General features: G+C 44.5%; 9 protein-coding genes across 9 annotated transcripts; 2 read left to right on the top strand and 7 right to left on the bottom strand.

Annotated features, from left to right (window-relative positions):
• Positions 1-160: 160 nt before the first annotated feature.
• On the bottom strand, positions 161-584 carry LOC306824473 (histone H4). Its single transcript, XM_079344647.1, has one exon. The coding sequence runs from the start codon at positions 523-525 to the stop codon at positions 214-216; it is 312 nt and encodes a 103-aa protein (XP_079200773.1). The 5' UTR covers positions 526-584; the 3' UTR covers positions 161-213.
• A 2336-nt stretch (positions 585-2920) lies between these two features.
• LOC306824052 (histone H2A) lies at positions 2921-3387 on the bottom strand. Its single transcript, XM_079344011.1, has one exon. It carries the CDS (start codon positions 3364-3366, stop codon positions 2983-2985), a length of 384 nt encoding a protein of 127 aa, XP_079200137.1. The 5' UTR covers positions 3367-3387; the 3' UTR covers positions 2921-2982.
• Positions 3388-3695: 308 nt separating this feature from the next.
• LOC306824504 (histone H3.2) lies at positions 3696-4178 on the top strand. The gene has a single exon (XM_079344682.1). It carries the CDS (start codon positions 3740-3742, stop codon positions 4148-4150), a length of 411 nt encoding a protein of 136 aa, XP_079200808.1. The 5' UTR covers positions 3696-3739; the 3' UTR covers positions 4151-4178.
• A 2481-nt stretch (positions 4179-6659) lies between these two features.
• On the bottom strand, positions 6660-7309 carry LOC306823511 (histone H1-like). Its single transcript, XM_079343090.1, has one exon. It carries the CDS (start codon positions 7289-7291, stop codon positions 6686-6688), a length of 606 nt encoding a protein of 201 aa, XP_079199216.1. The 5' UTR covers positions 7292-7309; the 3' UTR covers positions 6660-6685.
• A 2431-nt stretch (positions 7310-9740) lies between these two features.
• On the bottom strand, positions 9741-10209 carry LOC306823514 (histone H2B 1/2-like). Its single transcript, XM_079343093.1, has one exon. The coding sequence runs from the start codon at positions 10157-10159 to the stop codon at positions 9791-9793; it is 369 nt and encodes a 122-aa protein (XP_079199219.1). The 5' UTR covers positions 10160-10209; the 3' UTR covers positions 9741-9790.
• A 1107-nt stretch (positions 10210-11316) lies between these two features.
• LOC306823515 (histone H4) lies at positions 11317-11740 on the bottom strand. The gene has a single exon (XM_079343094.1). It carries the CDS (start codon positions 11679-11681, stop codon positions 11370-11372), a length of 312 nt encoding a protein of 103 aa, XP_079199220.1. The 5' UTR covers positions 11682-11740; the 3' UTR covers positions 11317-11369.
• A 2336-nt stretch (positions 11741-14076) lies between these two features.
• On the bottom strand, positions 14077-14548 carry LOC306823513 (histone H2A). The gene has a single exon (XM_079343092.1). It carries the CDS (start codon positions 14520-14522, stop codon positions 14139-14141), a length of 384 nt encoding a protein of 127 aa, XP_079199218.1. The 5' UTR covers positions 14523-14548; the 3' UTR covers positions 14077-14138.
• Positions 14549-14851: 303 nt separating this feature from the next.
• Positions 14852-15334, top strand: LOC306823512 (histone H3.2). Its single transcript, XM_079343091.1, has one exon. The coding sequence runs from the start codon at positions 14896-14898 to the stop codon at positions 15304-15306; it is 411 nt and encodes a 136-aa protein (XP_079199217.1). The 5' UTR covers positions 14852-14895; the 3' UTR covers positions 15307-15334.
• Positions 15335-17815: 2481 nt separating this feature from the next.
• LOC306823510 (histone H1-like) lies at positions 17816-18465 on the bottom strand. Its single transcript, XM_079343089.1, has one exon. It carries the CDS (start codon positions 18445-18447, stop codon positions 17842-17844), a length of 606 nt encoding a protein of 201 aa, XP_079199215.1. The 5' UTR covers positions 18448-18465; the 3' UTR covers positions 17816-17841.
• Between the last annotated feature and the right edge of the window lie 893 nt (positions 18466-19358).

The following is a 19358-nucleotide window of genomic DNA, read 5'->3' as shown; positions in this document are numbered from 1 at the left end:
CTATTCCCGCCCTTCACGAGACTGTTCTTTCCTTCCGTTGTTATTGCAACATTGTAAGTGCTGTGTTCGTTAAAAAGCACAAATACAAGCAGTTTACACGGCGTATTACTGGCTTATGATAGAGATATAGACATTGAGAAATGACTCTTCAGATTGAGTGTGTGGCTCTTAAAAGAGCCTTTGGGTTTGAGTATGAGCGGGTCAGGATCAGGTTTAACCTCCGAAGCCGTACAGAGTGCGTCCCTGTCTCTTCAGGGCGTACACCACATCCATGGCGGTCACGGTCTTCCTCTTGGCATGCTCGGTGTAAGTGACGGCATCACGGATCACGTTCTCCAGGAACACCTTCAACACACCGCGGGTCTCCTCGTAGATCAGACCGGAGATACGCTTCACACCACCACGGCGAGCAAGACGGCGGATGGCGGGCTTGGTGATTCCCTGGATGTTATCACGGAGGACTTTACGGTGACGCTTGGCGCCTCCTTTGCCGAGTCCTTTACCTCCCTTTCCTCTTCCAGACATTTTAGTAGATCAGACGATGAGGGCTGAATACTTCCTGCTCCGGAATCACGGTTCTTTAAGTCTGGTCTGAGAACCTCGTAGAACACAGAGCTCTGCTTTTCTTCTTCTTGGGTCACGTCTTTTAAAAACACAATCCTTTGAAGCATTAGCGCCCCCCTCTGAACAGCACTGTGAATCTGGGACATCCTGTTGGACTGACTGAGCTCCACGATGAGCAGGAGTTGCAGCAAACCTTCAACATATTGGGGTGAAATCATGAACACCGATATGAATTAAGCTCATTACTGTTTTATACCATTTCTAAGCAAATGACACAACACGCTCCAGTTCAGCACCTCGGACAGCGAAGGTCAAGAAAAACATCACGGAGAGGAGGACAGGAAGCTTTAACAGCTTCATTGTTGTACTTGTACTCCCTTTTTTTGCAGGTTTTTACTTGATCTGTAGTCAAATTTCATCTCTCATTTTGTTCATTTAGTCACATTTAAACATTGACTCATGTTGGACTGACCGAGCTCCACACTGACCGCAGGAGTTGCAGAAAATATCCAACATATTAGAGTATAATCATTATACAGCGATATAAAGGGAGATTATCACTGCTTTAATTCTATTTTTTTTATCAAGAAAATGACACAACATGTTCAGGTTTCCAGTTCAGCACCTGGGACAGCGAAGGTCAAGAAAAATATCAAGGAGAGGAGGACAGGAAGCTTTAACAGACTCTTTAAAACATATGATGACTGCATGTAAATACAAGTGGCCGGAGTGATGGACTTTCTTTTCTCCAGAGATTATTATTCTACTTTTAATCATTCTATTTTCAAATGATCCTCTTCTCGTTCAATCAATAAATCAATCAATCAATCTTTTTTTGTATAGCGGCAATTCATAACAGGTGTTATCTCGAGACACTTTACAAAAAGCAGGTAAAGGACGTTACTGTTTGTCTGTTAACATTAACAAAAGAGCAGGTAACAAGACCATGCTCATTGTTATGTTTACAAAAAGCAGGTAAAAGACCTTACTTATGGCTATATTACAAGAGCCCACCTTAATCCGTCATAGCGTGGCATGAAAAAACTTCCTTTTAACAGGCAGTAATCTTCAGCAGACCCGGGCTCATGACGGAACAGCCATCTGCTAAACTGTGCCGGGCTTGAAATGGGATGGGGGAGATGGGACAAGATGCAGAAAGAAGAGTAGGATAGGTACTATAGTAGGATAGTTGATGCTTTAAGGTCACAACTACAACCATTATTCTAAAATAGACAATTCTTCTGACTTTACTCAGAAATAATAGAGGTTGTTGAGTTCAGTTCAGATATGGACTGTTAAGATGTTTCACCACTGAATTATCTCCCATGTTTTCAAGTGGAATATCGAAAAGAGGCAGAGACGTGTGGTGATAATAATGGGATGTGGGTGTATTCAGCAGAACTTGTGGCTATACATAGATCGTCATCAAGGAAAGTTTTAGAGAATGAGTGTACTTCCTTAAACAGCATCATTCGTATGAGGAGATTTCATCAATCATCAGTAAAGTAATAACCAACACTTGTGAGTGTGTGCGCGCGGTTCGTTCCATTTGTCAAAGCTCACGTCTTCCTTACACAATCCTTGAAGTTACTTGAGTTATGTTTGTTTATTTGTTATCCGTGTACCGACCTGGGCTGTGTAAAACTCTGCCCTTTCTGGAGTCTTGCTGTTGAGTATTTGTGAGTCCCCGCTGTATCTGGCCTTGATGCTTCCATTGAGGCCAAGGAAGTGTACTGTGCTTGAAGTTTGCCTTCATTAAAGCTCACCAGTTACGTGATAAGCAACATTTGTGAATGAGCGATTAATTGACACGTCACACAGTTGCAGATGAGGGCGGATGTGTCTCCGTTGTGCAGCAGATGAACCTGTACTATTCGTTGCGTGGTGAAGCTGAACAGCTTCGCATGGAGCTACTGATATCAGAACACCAACTAAAATGAATTATCTAGCAACGTCTGTGATTTTGTTATGCTGAGCCCACCTATCATCGTGTATCTTATCACAAACTATAACTATGCCCATTTGATTTTCATCAGTCAAGATTCATTTCAAGATTTTTATTTGTCACGTGCTCATACAGATGTGCAGTGAAATGGACGCAGGCCACGCAATAACAATAAACACAGTTTCACAATAATAGAATATAGCTAAAGAAATAAAAGTTGTTTCACAAAAATATTAAGTATAGCATAGAATACTGTAAACAGTTTAAAGTGTCAGTGTGTAAAAGTGACCGGGGTCCAGTAAAAATAAGTGATGTTCAAGATTTACAAAAAGATCGTTGAATATACAAAAAATAAATATATATTAAAATCATCAGAATAATCAGATTCATTCATTCAGGTAAATTGCTCTCTTGATGGAGTGTGGGTGGCTCTTAAAAGAGCCGTTGTGTTGGTGAGTGTACGCCGTGCGTCTCTACTTCTTGGCGGCCTTCTCGGTCTTCTTGGGCAGCAGGACAGCCTGGATGTTGGGCAGCACGCCACCCTGAGCGATGGTCACTCCTCCGAGCAGCTTGTTGAGCTCCTCGTCGTTGCGGACAGCCAGCTGCAAGTGACGGGGGATGATACGGGTCTTCTTGTTGTCACGGGCAGCGTTACCGGCCAGCTCCAGGATCTCAGCGGTCAGGTACTCCAGCACAGCCGCCAGGTAGACGGGGGCACCGGCTCCAACACGCTGGGCGTAGTTTCCTTTGCGCAGCAGCCTGTGAACACGACCGACTGGGAACTGGAGCCCAGCACGGGAAGAGCGGGTCTTTGCCTTTGCTCTGGCCTTTCCGCCTGTCTTGCCTCTTCCAGACATGGTTGTTGTTTATCTCTTGAGTCGGGACTGAGAGAAATGTAGCCAAGGCGTACATGCTCTCCATTATATGTCCGCGGAGCGCGGGCGTTTTCCTGCCCCTCCAACCAGAAGAGAGGCTTCCAGCAGAGCAGCAGGGGGCGGCTCGCTCCGACTTTGGCTCCACAGTTTGAACAACTTTTCCTCCAATGAGCAGCGGAGATCGAAGCGGGGGCTCGCTCCCCCCGTCGGGGCTGAGCTCCAGAAGCAACCCGTCACCAATCAGGGGCCGGAGGTCTGAGGCAACGTCACTGCGGCACACCCGCTCCTCCGCTTTAAGAGCAGCTCGGCCCGTGTCGAAGTACATTTTTTCTCCCGTTTAGAGAGACAAGAGACGATGGCAAGAACCAAGCAGACCGCTCGTAAGTCCACCGGAGGCAAAGCCCCCAGGAAGCAGCTGGCCACCAAGGCTGCCCGTAAGAGCGCCCCGGCCACCGGTGGCGTGAAGAAGCCCCATCGTTACAGGCCCGGTACCGTGGCTCTGAGAGAGATCCGTCGGTACCAGAAATCCACCGAGCTGCTGATCCGCAAGCTGCCCTTCCAGCGTCTGGTCCGTGAGATCGCTCAGGACTTCAAGACCGACCTGCGCTTCCAGAGCTCCGCTGTCATGGCTCTGCAGGAGGCCAGCGAGGCTTACCTGGTCGGCCTCTTTGAGGACACCAATCTGTGCGCCATCCACGCCAAGAGGGTCACCATCATGCCCAAAGACATCCAGCTGGCAAGAAGGATCCGCGGAGAGAGAGCTTAATCTGTCTACTGCTCCAAAACCACAACAACGGCTCTTTTAAGAGCCACCACATTTATTCAGAGCTCTTCCTCTACTGTCCACTGTCTACTGCAAGATGACATATTATAACTAGTCCCGTGTCCAGCAATAAGGACACGACTTGCTGCAACCACACAATATAAACCAATTCCCAATATATCACGCGCACAGATTACACATATTGCCATAACTACTGCCGCTGTAGCACTTGTAATTATACGCGTATACAACGTTTTCAAAGTGGCACGCAGAGAGTCTTGAAGCTGCGCAGATGCACCGTGGTGTTTGTCTGTGCTACTCAGCCGTGTTCGACTAATTGACGAGAACATGCAATAAAGCAATAAGCTGTCAGCGCGTCCTGCCTGGCTTTGACTTTCGCTGTCCTTGGTACTGAACCGGAGCATGTTGTGCATGTTGTTGCGTGTAAACACTAATAATTTTCCTTCATATCGATGTATAACCATTTCATTCCAATATATTGAATGTTTTCTGAAAATCCTGATCCATTTCTAACAGGCGCAGTGAAGTTTTCTCCTAAGAAAAGCTGAGATACGTGGACAAGTGGTGGCCGAGACACTTGAAGCTATTGGCCTCTCCACCGAGGGACAAATGATTTGTGGAACTTTAAATAGGAGAGATTCACCCGCTTCAGTTTAAATCAACCGCAGGGCAATATTCATTGTGGCCAGTAGGTGTCAGTAGCAGCATTGAGATGTAAACAACGGCACTTTCTTGCGTGTGCATGGAGGAGGAAAGCACAGTTGTTTAGTGATTTATTGTCCCGTGGATTTCATTTTTCTCATGGACTGTTTGAGACATTGTAAAAAGCCTTTGCTCTCCATGATTTTTAAGTCCCTAGAATAAATTCGGACATTATAGGATACTTTGGGTATTATATTTTCTAAGTATAAAAACAAACTAATCACTCTGAAATTCAACACAAACTGTTGGAACCATGGGACCTGCAAAAGTAACATCATGCTGTACTACAGACCGAGACCAACAACACAAACTTATCAGGAGACGAGGGAATAAATCAACTGAGAATTCGGAACATTTTGTAGGGGAAAAAAAGTATAGTGCATAAATCATCCAGTATGCAGGAATGAATTACATGTAGCTTAAATTAAAAAAAAAATCGGAGACACATTAAGCTGGCTACAGACCTGAGCAAGGTACATTTAACAGTGCAGGGCCCTGATGAAGAAAGAACAACAAGGCAAATGGCACAGCGTGTTCCAGCAGGTGTCATTTGTTTATACATCTTACTTCAGGGGTCAAACCTGCGTCCAGTATAACCAGGGCTGTTGTTTCTGTTCATATGGTGTCTTCTCTACAATCTTAGCAAGCCACCATAAACAGGTTTTGCTTTGTTTTTTTAACTACTTTAAAAAAAAATAAACAATCAGAAATAATGTATATTATTTTACTATAAATCCCATAATCCCACATGACAAAATACGAATATTACTGAACGGTTTCTTAATTTCAATTTTACTGAAATAATGACTTTTCATTGAGAAATAACGATAGCTGCAGAATGCCAGAGTATTAAGAGTATTTTCTACCTCAGATATATATATATTTTTTTAACTTTCTAAGGTTGAATCTGCCAGAAACAACATTTCTAGTCTTCAGACGTATCAAGGTGCTTTGACATCATTAGTCCTCCATTCACACACTGGTGTTGAAGCAGTCGGAGTAATTTGGGGTTCAGGGTGTTGCCAAAGACAAACACGAGGAACTTTTTTTATTTGGTTCTGGAAGTTGCTTGCCAAAACTACTACATGATTTGTGGAACTTTAAATAGGAGATATTCACCCGCTTCAGTTTAAATCACCCGCAGGGCAATATTCATTGTGGCCAGTAGGTGTCAGTAGCAGCATTGAGATGTAAACAACGGCACTTTCTTGCGCGTGCATGGAGGAGGAAAGCACAGTTGTTTAGTGATTTATTGTCCCGTGGATTTCATTTTTCTCATGGACTGTTTGAGACATTGTTAAAAGCCTTTGCTCTCCATGATTTTTAAGTCCCTAGAATAAATTCGGACATTATAGGATACTTTGGGTATTATATTTTCTAAGTATAAAAACAAACTAATCACTCTGAAATTCAACACAAACTGTTGGAACCATGGGACCTACAAAAGTAACATCATGCTGTACTACAGACCGAGACCAACAACACAATCTTATCACGAGGGAATAAATCAACTGAGAATTTGGAGCATTTTGTTAAAAAAAGAAAAAAGAAGAACGTATAGTGCATAACACATCCAGTATGCAGGAATAAATTACATGTAGCTTAAGATAAAAATGTGTTAGGATACTAAGGCGCCCGCACACGCATTAGGCTGGCTACAGACCTGAGAAAGGTACATTTAACAGTGCAGTGCAATATGTGTGTATTACAAGATTATAAAAGAACTGAGAACAGCTGATTGCTTAGGACAGACTCTTTAGAAGTTGTGGTGGCTCTTAAAAGAGCCTTTGATGCTTTGAATAGTGGTCTCAAGATTTACTTCTTGGCCTTCTTGGCTGCAGTCTTCTTTGCGGGTGCTTTCTTAGCTGGAGCTTTCTTCACGGGAGTCTTCTTCGCCACCTTCTTCGGTGCAGCCTTCTTGGGGCTCTTGGCTGCAGGCTTTTTGGCTGCCTTCTTCACCGGAGTTTTCTTGGCTGCGGCTGCCTTCTTCGGGGACTTCTTGACTGCTACTTTCTTGACTGCAGCCTTCTTCTTGGGTGTCGCTTTCTTTGCGGCGGGCTTCTTTGCCTTGGCTGGAGCTTTCTTTGCGACCTTCTTGGCTGCGGGTTTGGCGGCTTTGGGCTCTTTCTTTGCGAGCTTGAAAGATCCTGCGGCCCCCGTGCCTTTAGTCTGGGACAAAGTGCCCTTTGTCACCAGCTTAATCACGGCGGTGTTGATGCGTTTGTTAGCCTTGCTCACATCCACACCTTTAGCCGCCAGTGCCTTCTTCACCGCCGCCAAAGACACACCTTTGCGCTCTTTGGACTCGGCCACAGCGCTGAGGATGAGCTTCGGGAGGGTGGGTCCCTCCTTCTTGGGCTTGGGAGCCGATTTCTTCTTGGGGGCTTTCGCCGGGGCTACTGCTGGAGCTTCTTCTGCCATGATGATCTCTCACTGGACGTGCGGAGCGAACGAGCGGAGGAGGGACATAAATGGAACATGAGAACCGTGAAGAGTCAACCCCTGCAGAAAGCCCTACTCCCGCCTGAAATGTGGCGACACTTTGTGTTTTATCTTCAACATTGTGGGGATATATCTCAGACAGACAATCTGTTGAAACGAAGAAATGTGTGGCAGCAGTTAGAAAACCCTCCTCTCTTCAGACCCAGCTCGTGTTTGGGGGCCAGGGCTCCGTTATTTCGCGACAGCAGGCTTCAAACCTCGACGGTACCCGGTGTGTTTGTGTAACACGCGGGGATTTTCCGTCACATTTCGGCTTCTAAAGTGGCTTCATGAGACCTGTGAACGTTTAAAATGTTGCTAGTGTGCGCAGAGGCTTCCGTTAATCGAACAAAACGAGCATTGACGTTATACTTTGATTAGTTTCGTTTTAATCGGACACTTTTCTGGGGAGGTAAACACACGCAGACTCAGGCGGTCAGAAAGACTCACAGATGATGTTGTTGTTGTCGGTTTCAGCTCCAGGTCCGACTAAATGGTAGATTTTATGAGAAGGGGACAAAGTTAAAGTTTGGAAACTGTACGTCTTAACAATCTGACATGAGAGTTAATGCGGGCTGAATGAATCACAGCAGTTTCCATTTGTGTGGAGAGCAGGTTACTGTCTCTGAAGCACAGCCTAGTCTTACCCAGAAGCTGAGAAACTAATCAAATCAGCAAAGGCTGTATGAAATGAGCGTTTGTCTTGACAGTAAATATCCTCATCATTAGTTATTGATTGGTTTGTTTTATGTTAAGAGGTCCAAGCCCTGTAGTTATTGTCCCACATGTAATTGTGGCACACCCAAAGATATGTGAGCACTTTTGTGTTTATTTTGGATTGAGCTGGTTAAAAGGTATTTTCTAACGACTTGAAAGCCCATATTACGAGCAGATGGGCATTTAATAGTTTTTGTTTCATTACATACACGGTGCAATGTTATTGTTTTTGTTTGTTTTGTACAACAGAGCAACAAACAGAAAAAAACAACAATCAATCAAAACCTGACAAGCTCTCACATAGACATATAGGGCCTTCCTTGATTTCATAAGTTTCAAAGAATCAACATAAAGCTGCAGCTCCTTCAAACACATGCTGAAGAGTGGGGCAGTATTTGAGTATTTACATTTGTGTAGAAAATATTTGGCAAGTACAAGTAAGTTATTTAAGTTAAATTCTAATTTTCTGTCCTCCATTATAAAACCAAGTTTCACACTGTTGGATGTCAGGGGAGGCACCTCCATGTTATTACGGGCTGTCCAACTTGTGAAATTCTTCCAAAATAAATCACATACCTTGCAGGAAAACTTCAAGTGCTCAAGTGTTTCTGTTTCTGTTTTACTGTCCAAATGAAATATCCGTCTTAGAAATTCAGCACATGGATAAATGTCATTGAATGTTTTAAAGTTCACCTCTTTGGCTTTAGGGGAGATCGGAAATCTGAGACAATGACATCTAATATTTTTGGCCGCGGAGGTGGAATATTCCTTTAAAATATTCTTTCTTTTGAGAGGAAAGGGAAAAAATTCATGCAATATTATTGTAAAGCAGAGCAGCACCTCAGATGGAACTGACAACGACGGAACAGTTGTGCCGGGTTGTCTCAGGTGAGCACTTCCGCCCACACCTCAGCTGCAACCTGGAAGGCCAATTGAATGCGTCTGCACTTGTCCTGTATTTTGCAGGTAAGTACTTTGTAAAATCTACTTACCTTTGAGATACTCAATATTGTTTACGCAACTTTTTGTCCTCTGTTTTATTTGGAAGATTTGTGTGGATGTGTAAAAGCTTTAAAATCGCGGTGTTTGGTTCGCGCTTTTTCAATTTAATTCAAAAAACGTAATTTGTCGCGGGGGGATTTAATCTCCCTCGCGGTAAGTGTGGGTTTTGTCTCCCTGGGTGTTGAGTCGCAGGCTTGCTGCGAGGTTTGTGATACAATGAAATTCAGTCTCCTATACATGTAATAAGCTAATGTAAAGGGTTAAATGTTCCAATACATGAGGAATGCGTAAGTCAGATGTTCACTGACAAAAGTAGGTTTTGATGTGTTGTCTAACATTAATGTGTGTCTTGTGTAAACATTAGATATGTCTGCCGTTTGTATAGAGTATTAGTATCCAGAAAGTTGGTCTCGCTTGCAGTAAGCTTACACAGTGAGCACTAAGTTGCAGTGTGATATATTGAAGCCTTGTGAATAGGTGAATGAGTGGGTTTATGTTGTCCAGATGAAGAAAGCGTGAAAGTAAAGTTGCCTTGAATTGGGGCGTGTTGAAAGAATGGATAGGTTTGTGAAAAGGGGTAGAAGATGTATTGCAGTGTGCAAATGAAAGAAAGGAATATGCACATGCATGTTGTAATATATGAATTGGAGTTGAGCTCTTGAAGGAAGGGTTGGGTGGTCCTGAAAAGGACCGTTATGTTGTTGCTGGTTATCAGCGGGTTTACTTGGAGCTGGTGTACTTGGTCACAGCCTTGGTGCCCTCGGACACGGCGTGCTTGGCCAGCTCACCGGGCAGCAGCAGACGGACGGCGGTCTGGATCTCCCTGGAGGTGATGGTGGAGCGCTTGTTGTAGTGAGCCAGGCGGGATGCCTCCCCAGCGATGCGCTCAAAGATGTCGCTCACGAAGGAGTTCATGATGCCCATAGCCTTGGAGGAGATACCGGTGTCGGGGTGGACCTGCTTCAGGACCTTGTAGACGTAGATGGCGTAGCTCTCTTTCCTGGTCCTCCTCCTCTTCTTGCCGGTCTTGGTGGCCTTAGACACGGCTTTCTTGGAGCCCTTCTTGGGCGCTTTCACGGTTTCAGGCATGATTTCTGAGTGGTGGTCTCAGGATCAGATGGCTACGCCTGGTCGGGAGTCTCTCTTTATTTGCTGCTGATGCAAATGAGGGCGTGCTGTTGCTCACAGGGGATTGGCTGGAGCTTGGGCTCTCGGGGCCGTGCTTTGTGTGGAGTGAGCGGGCTTGGTCCGAAATCCGTTTCCCTGAACTATCTCAGTCGTTATTCCAGATGTTGCCATCCAAATATAGTAGGCCATGCCGACTCACAAATGAAGCCAACAAATGCCCGAGGTTACCTTGAGCCGTTAACTGTACAGCCCATCAAGACAGCAACATGTCAACATGCAAGATAGTGGAGGAAAGAGACAGCAGTGAAACCCCTCAGAGGGAAAAAGACCAGAGTTTTGACCGACACATACTCAATATTAAAATGGTGTAAACAGAAGACTGCCAATTCCCAAATGATCTTCTCATTTCGAGCCTCGAGAAAGTTGAGACAAATATTCCACTATTACTATTGATAGCCTATATTTACTGTGTAATAACCAATGTAAGTTGACGGTGTAGGCCTAAAAAAGGACTTGAATACATATTTAAACCTACCTTGTTATTTGTATTGTTCTATCTTTTTGTTGTTGGTTCACATGCATGCCTTTAGCATTGTACCTTCTTTACTTTGAGCTGTTCCTCAAAAGTGAATGCAGCACTACTTTTACATGTTTCAGTCCTACTTGTTTGACATGTGGCCTAATACCTCATGGACGTAAGTAAAGCCTCATGTGTGTTAACATGAGGTTCATGAAGAGTGCAATGATGTTATTCATGTATCATGAACATCATGATTTTTAATAAGCCTCTTGACTGTATTTATTGTGTCGAATATGTGCGTTAACTGCGAGGAGGCTGAAGTACAGGACTCATTTGTATCATGTCGTTTTCGATAAAAAGTAAGGTCTAGTATCCGGTGCTCTTTGGTTTTTACACTCGAGTCAAAGCCTTTAATTATTGAGGTTGATGTTTGTAACACTATTCCCGCCCTTCACGAGACTGTTCTTTCCTTCCGTTGTTATTGCAACATTGTAAGTGCTGTGTTCGTTAAAAAGCACAAATACAAGCAGTTTACACGGCGTATTACTGGCTTATGATAGAGATATAGACATTGAGAAATGACTCTTCAGATTGAGTGTGTGGCTCTTAAAAGAGCCTTTGGGTTTGAGTATGAGCGGGTCAGGATCAGGTTTAACCTCCGAAGCCGTACAGAGTGCGTCCCTGTCTCTTCAGGGCGTACACCACATCCATGGCGGTCACGGTCTTCCTCTTGGCATGCTCGGTGTAAGTGACGGCATCACGGATCACGTTCTCCAGGAACACCTTCAACACACCGCGGGTCTCCTCGTAGATCAGACCGGAGATACGCTTCACACCACCACGGCGAGCAAGACGGCGGATGGCGGGCTTGGTGATTCCCTGGATGTTATCACGGAGGACTTTACGGTGACGCTTGGCGCCTCCTTTGCCGAGTCCTTTACCTCCCTTTCCTCTTCCAGACATTTTAGTAGATCAGACGATGAGGGCTGAATACTTCCTGCTCCGGAATCACGGTTCTTTAAGTCTGGTCTGAGAACCTCGTAGAACACAGAGCTCTGCTTTTCTTCTTCTTGGGTCACGTCTTTTAAAAACACAATCCTTTGAAGCATTAGCGCCCCCCTCTGAACAGCACTGTGAATCTGGGACATCCTGTTGGACTGACTGAGCTCCACGATGAGCAGGAGTTGCAGCAAACCTTCAACATATTGGGGTGAAATCATGAACACCGATATGAATTAAGCTCATTACTGTTTTATACCATTTCTAAGCAAATGACACAACACGCTCCAGTTCAGCACCTCGGACAGCGAAGGTCAAGAAAAACATCACGGAGAGGAGGACAGGAAGCTTTAACAGCTTCATTGTTGTACTTGTACTCCCTTTTTTTGCAGGTTTTTACTTGATCTGTAGTCAAATTTCATCTCTCATTTTGTTCATTTAGTCACATTTAAACATTGACTCATGTTGGACTGACCGAGCTCCACACTGACCGCAGGAGTTGCAGAAAATATCCAACATATTAGAGTATAATCATTATACAGCGATATAAAGGGAGATTATCACTGCTTTAATTCTATTTTTTTTATCAAGAAAATGACACAACATGTTCAGGTTTCCAGTTCAGCACCTGGGACAGCGAAGGTCAAGAAAAATATCAAGGAGAGGAGGACAGGAAGCTTTAACAGACTCTTTAAAACATATGATGACTGCATGTAAATACAAGTGGCCGGAGTGATGGACTTTCTTTTCTCCAGAGATTATTATTCTACTTTTAATCATTCTATTTTCAAATGATCCTCTTCTCGTTCAATCAATAAATCAATCAATCAATCTTTTTTTGTATAGCGGCAATTCATAACAGGTGTTATCTCGAGACACTTTACAAAAAGCAGGTAAAGGACGTTACTGTTTGTCTGTTAACATTAACAAAAGAGCAGGTAACAAGACCATGCTCATTGTTATGTTTACAAAAAGCAGGTAAAAGACCTTACTTATGGCTATATTACAAGAGCCCACCTTAATCCGTCATAGCGTGGCATGAAAAAACTTCCTTTTAACAGGCAGTAATCTTCAGCAGACCCGGGCTCATGACGGAACAGCCATCTGCTAAACTGTGCCGGGCTTGAAATGGGATGGGGGAGATGGGACAAGATGCAGAAAGAAGAGTAGGATAGGTACTATAGTAGGATAGTTGATGCTTTAAGGTCACAACTACAACCATTATTCTAAAATAGACAATTCTTCTGACTTTACTCAGAAATAATAGAGGTTGTTGAGTTCAGTTCAGATATGGACTGTTAAGATGTTTCACCACTGAATTATCTCCCATGTTTTCAAGTGGAATATCGAAAAGAGGCAGAGACGTGTGGTGATAATAATGGGATGTGGGTGTATTCAGCAGAACTTGTGGCTATACATAGATCGTCATCAAGGAAAGTTTTAGAGAATGAGTGTACTTCCTTAAACAGCATCATTCGTATGAGGAGATTTCATCAATCATCAGTAAAGTAATAACCAACACTTGTGAGTGTGTGCGCGCGGTTCGTTCCATTTGTCAAAGCTCACGTCTTCCTTACACAATCCTTGAAGTTACTTGAGTTATGTTTGTTTATTTGTTATCCGTGTACCGACCTGGGCTGTGTAAAACTCTGCCCTTTCTGGAGTCTTGCTGTTGAGTATTTGTGAGTCCCCGCTGTATCTGGCCTTGATGCTTCCATTGAGGCCAAGGAAGTGTACTGTGCTTGAAGTTTGCCTTCATTAAAGCTCACCAGTTACGTGATAAGCAACATTTGTGAATGAGCGATTAATTGACACGTCACACAGTTGCAGATGAGGGCGGATGTGTCTCCGTTGTGCAGCAGATGAACCTGTACTATTCGTTGCGTGGTGAAGCTGAACAGCTTCGCATGGAGCTACTGATATCAGAACACCAACTAAAATGAATTATCTAGCAACGTCTGTGATTTTGTTATGCTGAGCCCACCTATCATCGTGTATCTTATCACAAACTATAACTATGCCCATTTGATTTTCATCAGTCAAGATTCATTTCAAGATTTTTATTTGTCACGTGCTCATACAGATGTGCAGTGAAATGGACGCAGGCCACGCAATAACAATAAACACAGTTTCACAATAATAGAATATAGCTAAAGAAATAAAAGTTGTTTCACAAAAATATTAAGTATAGCATAGAATACTGTAAACAGTTTAAAGTGTCAGTGTGTAAAAGTGACCGGGGTCCAGTAAAAATAAGTGATGTTCAAGATTTACAAAAAGATCGTTGAATATACAAAAAATAAATATATATTAAAATCATCAGAATAATCAGATTCATTCATTCAGGTAAATTGCTCTCTTGATGGAGTGTGGGTGGCTCTTAAAAGAGCCGTTGTGTTGGTGAGTGTACGCCGTGCGTCTCTACTTCTTGGCGGCCTTCTCGGTCTTCTTGGGCAGCAGGACAGCCTGGATGTTGGGCAGCACGCCACCCTGAGCGATGGTCACTCCTCCGAGCAGCTTGTTGAGCTCCTCGTCGTTGCGGACAGCCAGCTGCAAGTGACGGGGGATGATACGGGTCTTCTTGTTGTCACGGGCAGCGTTACCGGCCAGCTCCAGGATCTCAGCGGTCAGGTACTCCAGCACAGCCGCCAGGTAGACGGGGGCACCGGCTCCAACACGCTGGGCGTAGTTTCCTTTGCGCAGCAGCCTGTGAACACGACCGACTGGGAACTGGAGCCCAGCACGGGAAGAGCGGGTCTTTGCCTTTGCTCTGGCCTTTCCGCCTGTCTTGCCTCTTCCAGACATGGTTGTTGTTTATCTCTTGAGTCGGGACTGAGAGAAATGTAGCCAAGGCGGACATGCTCTCCATTATATGTCCGCGGAGCGCGGGCGTTTTCCTGCCCCTCCAACCAGAAGAGAGGCTTCCAGCAGAGCAGCAGGGGGCGGCTCGCTCCGACTTTGGCTCCACAGTTTGAACAACTTTTCCTCCAATGAGCAGCGGAGATCGAAGCGGGGGCTCGCTCCCCCCGTCGGGGCTGAGCTCCAGAAGCAACCCGTCACCAATCAGGGGCCGGAGGTCTGAGGCAACGTCACTGCGGCACACCCGCTCCTCCGCTTTAAGAGCAGCTCGGCCCGTGTCGAAGTACATTTTTTCTCCCGTTTAGAGAGACAAGAGACGATGGCAAGAACCAAGCAGACCGCTCGTAAGTCCACCGGAGGCAAAGCCCCCAGGAAGCAGCTGGCCACCAAGGCTGCCCGTAAGAGCGCCCCGGCCACCGGTGGCGTGAAGAAGCCCCATCGTTACAGGCCCGGTACCGTGGCTCTGAGAGAGATCCGTCGGTACCAGAAATCCACCGAGCTGCTGATCCGCAAGCTGCCCTTCCAGCGTCTGGTCCGTGAGATCGCTCAGGACTTCAAGACCGACCTGCGCTTCCAGAGCTCCGCTGTCATGGCTCTGCAGGAGGCCAGCGAGGCTTACCTGGTCGGCCTCTTTGAGGACACCAATCTGTGCGCCATCCACGCCAAGAGGGTCACCATCATGCCCAAAGACATCCAGCTGGCAAGAAGGATCCGCGGAGAGAGAGCTTAATCTGTCTACTGCTCCAAAACCACAACAACGGCTCTTTTAAGAGCCACCACATTTATTCAGAGCTCTTCCTCTACTGTCCACTGTCTACTGCAAGATGACATATTATAACTAGTCCCGTGTCCAGCAATAAGGACACGACTTGCTGCAACCACACAATATAAACCAATTCCCAATATATCACGCGCACAGATTACACATATTGCCATAACTACTGCCGCTGTAGCACTTGTAATTATACGCGTATACAACGTTTTCAAAGTGGCACGCAGAGAGTCTTGAAGCTGCGCAGATGCACCGTGGTGTTTGTCTGTGCTACTCAGCCGTGTTCGACTAATTGACGAGAACATGCAATAAAGCAATAAGCTGTCAGCGCGTCCTGCCTGGCTTTGACTTTCGCTGTCCTTGGTACTGAACCGGAGTATGTTGTGCATGTTGTTGCGTGTAAACACTAATAATTTTCCTTCATATCGATGTATAACCATTTCATTCCAATATATTGAATGTTTTCTGAAAATCCTGATCCATTTCTAACAGGCGCAGTGAAGTTTTCTCCTAAGAAAAGCTGAGATACGTGGACAAGTGGTGGCCGAGACACTTGAAGCTATTGGCCTCTCCACCGAGGGACAAATGATTTGTGGAACTTTAAATAGGAGAGATTCACCCGCTTCAGTTTAAATCAACCGCAGGGCAATATTCATTGTGGCCAGTAGGTGTCAGTAGCAGCATTGAGATGTAAACAACGGCACTTTCTTGCGTGTGCATGGAGGAGGAAAGCACAGTTGTTTAGTGATTTATTGTCCCGTGGATTTCATTTTTCTCATGGACTGTTTGAGACATTGTAAAAAGCCTTTGCTCTCCATGATTTTTAAGTCCCTAGAATAAATTCGGACATTATAGGATACTTTGGGTATTATATTTTCTAAGTATAAAAACAAACTAATCACTCTGAAATTCAACACAAACTGTTGGAACCATGGGACCTGCAAAAGTAACATCATGCTGTACTACAGACCGAGACCAACAACACAAACTTATCAGGAGACGAGGGAATAAATCAACTGAGAATTCGGAACATTTTGTAGGGGAAAAAAAGTATAGTGCATAAATCATCCAGTATGCAGGAATGAATTACATGTAGCTTAAATTAAAAAAAAAATCGGAGACACATTAAGCTGGCTACAGACCTGAGCAAGGTACATTTAACAGTGCAGGGCCCTGATGAAGAAAGAACAACAAGGCAAATGGCACAGCGTGTTCCAGCAGGTGTCATTTGTTTATACATCTTACTTCAGGGGTCAAACCTGCGTCCAGTATAACCAGGGCTGTTGTTTCTGTTCATATGGTGTCTTCTCTACAATCTTAGCAAGCCACCATAAACAGGTTTTGCTTTGTTTTTTTAACTACTTTAAAAAAAAATAAACAATCAGAAATAATGTATATTATTTTACTATAAATCCCATAATCCCACATGACAAAATACGAATATTACTGAACGGTTTCTTAATTTCAATTTTACTGAAATAATGACTTTTCATTGAGAAATAACGATAGCTGCAGAATGCCAGAGTATTAAGAGTATTTTCTACCTCAGATATATATATATTTTTTTAACTTTCTAAGGTTGAATCTGCCAGAAACAACATTTCTAGTCTTCAGACGTATCAAGGTGCTTTGACATCATTAGTCCTCCATTCACACACTGGTGTTGAAGCAGTCGGAGTAATTTGGGGTTCAGGGTGTTGCCAAAGACAAACACGAGGAACTTTTTTTATTTGGTTCTGGAAGTTGCTTGCCAAAACTACTACATGATTTGTGGAACTTTAAATAGGAGATATTCACCCGCTTCAGTTTAAATCACCCGCAGGGCAATATTCATTGTGGCCAGTAGGTGTCAGTAGCAGCATTGAGATGTAAACAACGGCACTTTCTTGCGCGTGCATGGAGGAGGAAAGCACAGTTGTTTAGTGATTTATTGTCCCGTGGATTTCATTTTTCTCATGGACTGTTTGAGACATTGTTAAAAGCCTTTGCTCTCCATGATTTTTAAGTCCCTAGAATAAATTCGGACATTATAGGATACTTTGGGTATTATATTTTCTAAGTATAAAAACAAACTAATCACTCTGAAATTCAACACAAACTGTTGGAACCATGGGACCTACAAAAGTAACATCATGCTGTACTACAGACCGAGACCAACAACACAATCTTATCACGAGGGAATAAATCAACTGAGAATTTGGAGCATTTTGTTAAAAAAAGAAAAAAGAAGAACGTATAGTGCATAACACATCCAGTATGCAGGAATAAATTACATGTAGCTTAAGATAAAAATGTGTTAGGATACTAAGGCGCCCGCACACGCATTAGGCTGGCTACAGACCTGAGAAAGGTACATTTAACAGTGCAGTGCAATATGTGTGTATTACAAGATTATAAAAGAACTGAGAACAGCTGATTGCTTAGGACAGACTCTTTAGAAGTTGTGGTGGCTCTTAAAAGAGCCTTTGATGCTTTGAATAGTGGTCTCAAGATTTACTTCTTGGCCTTCTTGGCTGCAGTCTTCTTTGCGGGTGCTTTCTTAGCTGGAGCTTTCTTCACGGGAGTCTTCTTCGCCACCTTCTTCGGTGCAGCCTTCTTGGGGCTCTTGGCTGCAGGCTTTTTGGCTGCCTTCTTCACCGGAGTTTTCTTGGCTGCGGCTGCCTTCTTCGGGGACTTCTTGACTGCTACTTTCTTGACTGCAGCCTTCTTCTTGGGTGTCGCTTTCTTTGCGGCGGGCTTCTTTGCCTTGGCTGGAGCTTTCTTTGCGACCTTCTTGGCTGCGGGTTTGGCGGCTTTGGGCTCTTTCTTTGCGAGCTTGAAAGATCCTGCGGCCCCCGTGCCTTTAGTCTGGGACAAAGTGCCCTTTGTCACCAGCTTAATCACGGCGGTGTTGATGCGTTTGTTAGCCTTGCTCACATCCACACCTTTAGCCGCCAGTGCCTTCTTCACCGCCGCCAAAGACACACCTTTGCGCTCTTTGGACTCGGCCACAGCGCTGAGGATGAGCTTCGGGAGGGTGGGTCCCTCCTTCTTGGGCTTGGGAGCCGATTTCTTCTTGGGGGCTTTCGCCGGGGCTACTGCTGGAGCTTCTTCTGCCATGATGATCTCTCACTGGACGTGCGGAGCGAACGAGCGGAGGAGGGACATAAATGGAACATGAGAACCGTGAAGAGTCAACCCCTGCAGAAAGCCCTACTCCCGCCTGAAATGTGGCGACACTTTGTGTTTTATCTTCAACATTGTGGGGATATATCTCAGACAGACAATCTGTTGAAACGAAGAAATGTGTGGCAGCAGTTAGAAAACCCTCCTCTCTTCAGACCCAGCTCGTGTTTGGGGGCCAGGGCTCCGTTATTTCGCGACAGCAGGCTTCAAACCTCGACGGTACCCGGTGTGTTTGTGTAACACGCGGGGATTTTCCGTCACATTTCGGCTTCTAAAGTGGCTTCATGAGACCTGTGAACGTTTAAAATGTTGCTAGTGTGCGCAGAGGCTTCCGTTAATCGAACAAAACGAGCATTGACGTTATACTTTGATTAGTTTCGTTTTAATCGGACACTTTTCTGGGGAGGTAAACACACGCAGACTCAGGCGGTCAGAAAGACTCACAGATGATGTTGTTGTTGTCGGTTTCAGCTCCAGGTCCGACTAAATGGTAGATTTTATGAGAAGGGGACAAAGTTAAAGTTTGGAAACTGTACGTCTTAACAATCTGACATGAGAGTTAATGCGGGCTGAATGAATCACAGCAGTTTCCATTTGTGTGGAGAGCAGGTTACTGTCTCTGAAGCACAGCCTAGTCTTACCCAGAAGCTGAGAAACTAATCAAATCAGCAAAGGCTGTATGAAATGAGCGTTTGTCTTGACAGTAAATATCCTCATCATTAGTTATTGATTGGTTTGTTTTATGTTAAGAGGTCCAAGCCCTGTAGTTATTGTCCCACATGTAATTGTGGCACACCCAAAGATATGTGAGCACTTTTGTGTTTATTTTGGATTGAGCTGGTTAA

This window comes from Symphodus melops, assembly GCF_947650265.1.
Source record: "Symphodus melops genome assembly, chromosome: 5".
Classification (NCBI taxonomy): domain Eukaryota; kingdom Metazoa; phylum Chordata; class Actinopteri; order Labriformes; family Labridae; genus Symphodus; species Symphodus melops.
Note: the sequence above shows the minus strand (reverse complement) of the source record. Positions and strands in the feature narration are given on the sequence as shown.

Bases quoted from the DNA above. Each gene is read 5' to 3' on its own strand.
- LOC306823510 (XM_079343089.1), bottom strand. From the start codon at position 18,447: ATGGCAGAAGAAGCTCCAGCAGTAGCCCCGGCGAAAGCCCCCAAGAAG.
- LOC306823511 (XM_079343090.1), bottom strand. From the start codon at position 7,291: ATGGCAGAAGAAGCTCCAGCAGTAGCCCCGGCGAAAGCCCCCAAGAAG.
- LOC306824473 (XM_079344647.1), bottom strand. From the start codon at position 525: ATGTCTGGAAGAGGAAAGGGAGGTAAAGGACTCGGCAAAGGAGGCGCC.
- LOC306824052 (XM_079344011.1), bottom strand. From the start codon at position 3,366: ATGTCTGGAAGAGGCAAGACAGGCGGAAAGGCCAGAGCAAAGGCAAAG.
- LOC306823514 (XM_079343093.1), bottom strand. From the start codon at position 10,159: ATGCCTGAAACCGTGAAAGCGCCCAAGAAGGGCTCCAAGAAAGCCGTG.
- LOC306823513 (XM_079343092.1), bottom strand. From the start codon at position 14,522: ATGTCTGGAAGAGGCAAGACAGGCGGAAAGGCCAGAGCAAAGGCAAAG.
- LOC306824504 (XM_079344682.1), top strand. From the start codon at position 3,740: ATGGCAAGAACCAAGCAGACCGCTCGTAAGTCCACCGGAGGCAAAGCC.
- LOC306823512 (XM_079343091.1), top strand. From the start codon at position 14,896: ATGGCAAGAACCAAGCAGACCGCTCGTAAGTCCACCGGAGGCAAAGCC.
- LOC306823515 (XM_079343094.1), bottom strand. From the start codon at position 11,681: ATGTCTGGAAGAGGAAAGGGAGGTAAAGGACTCGGCAAAGGAGGCGCC.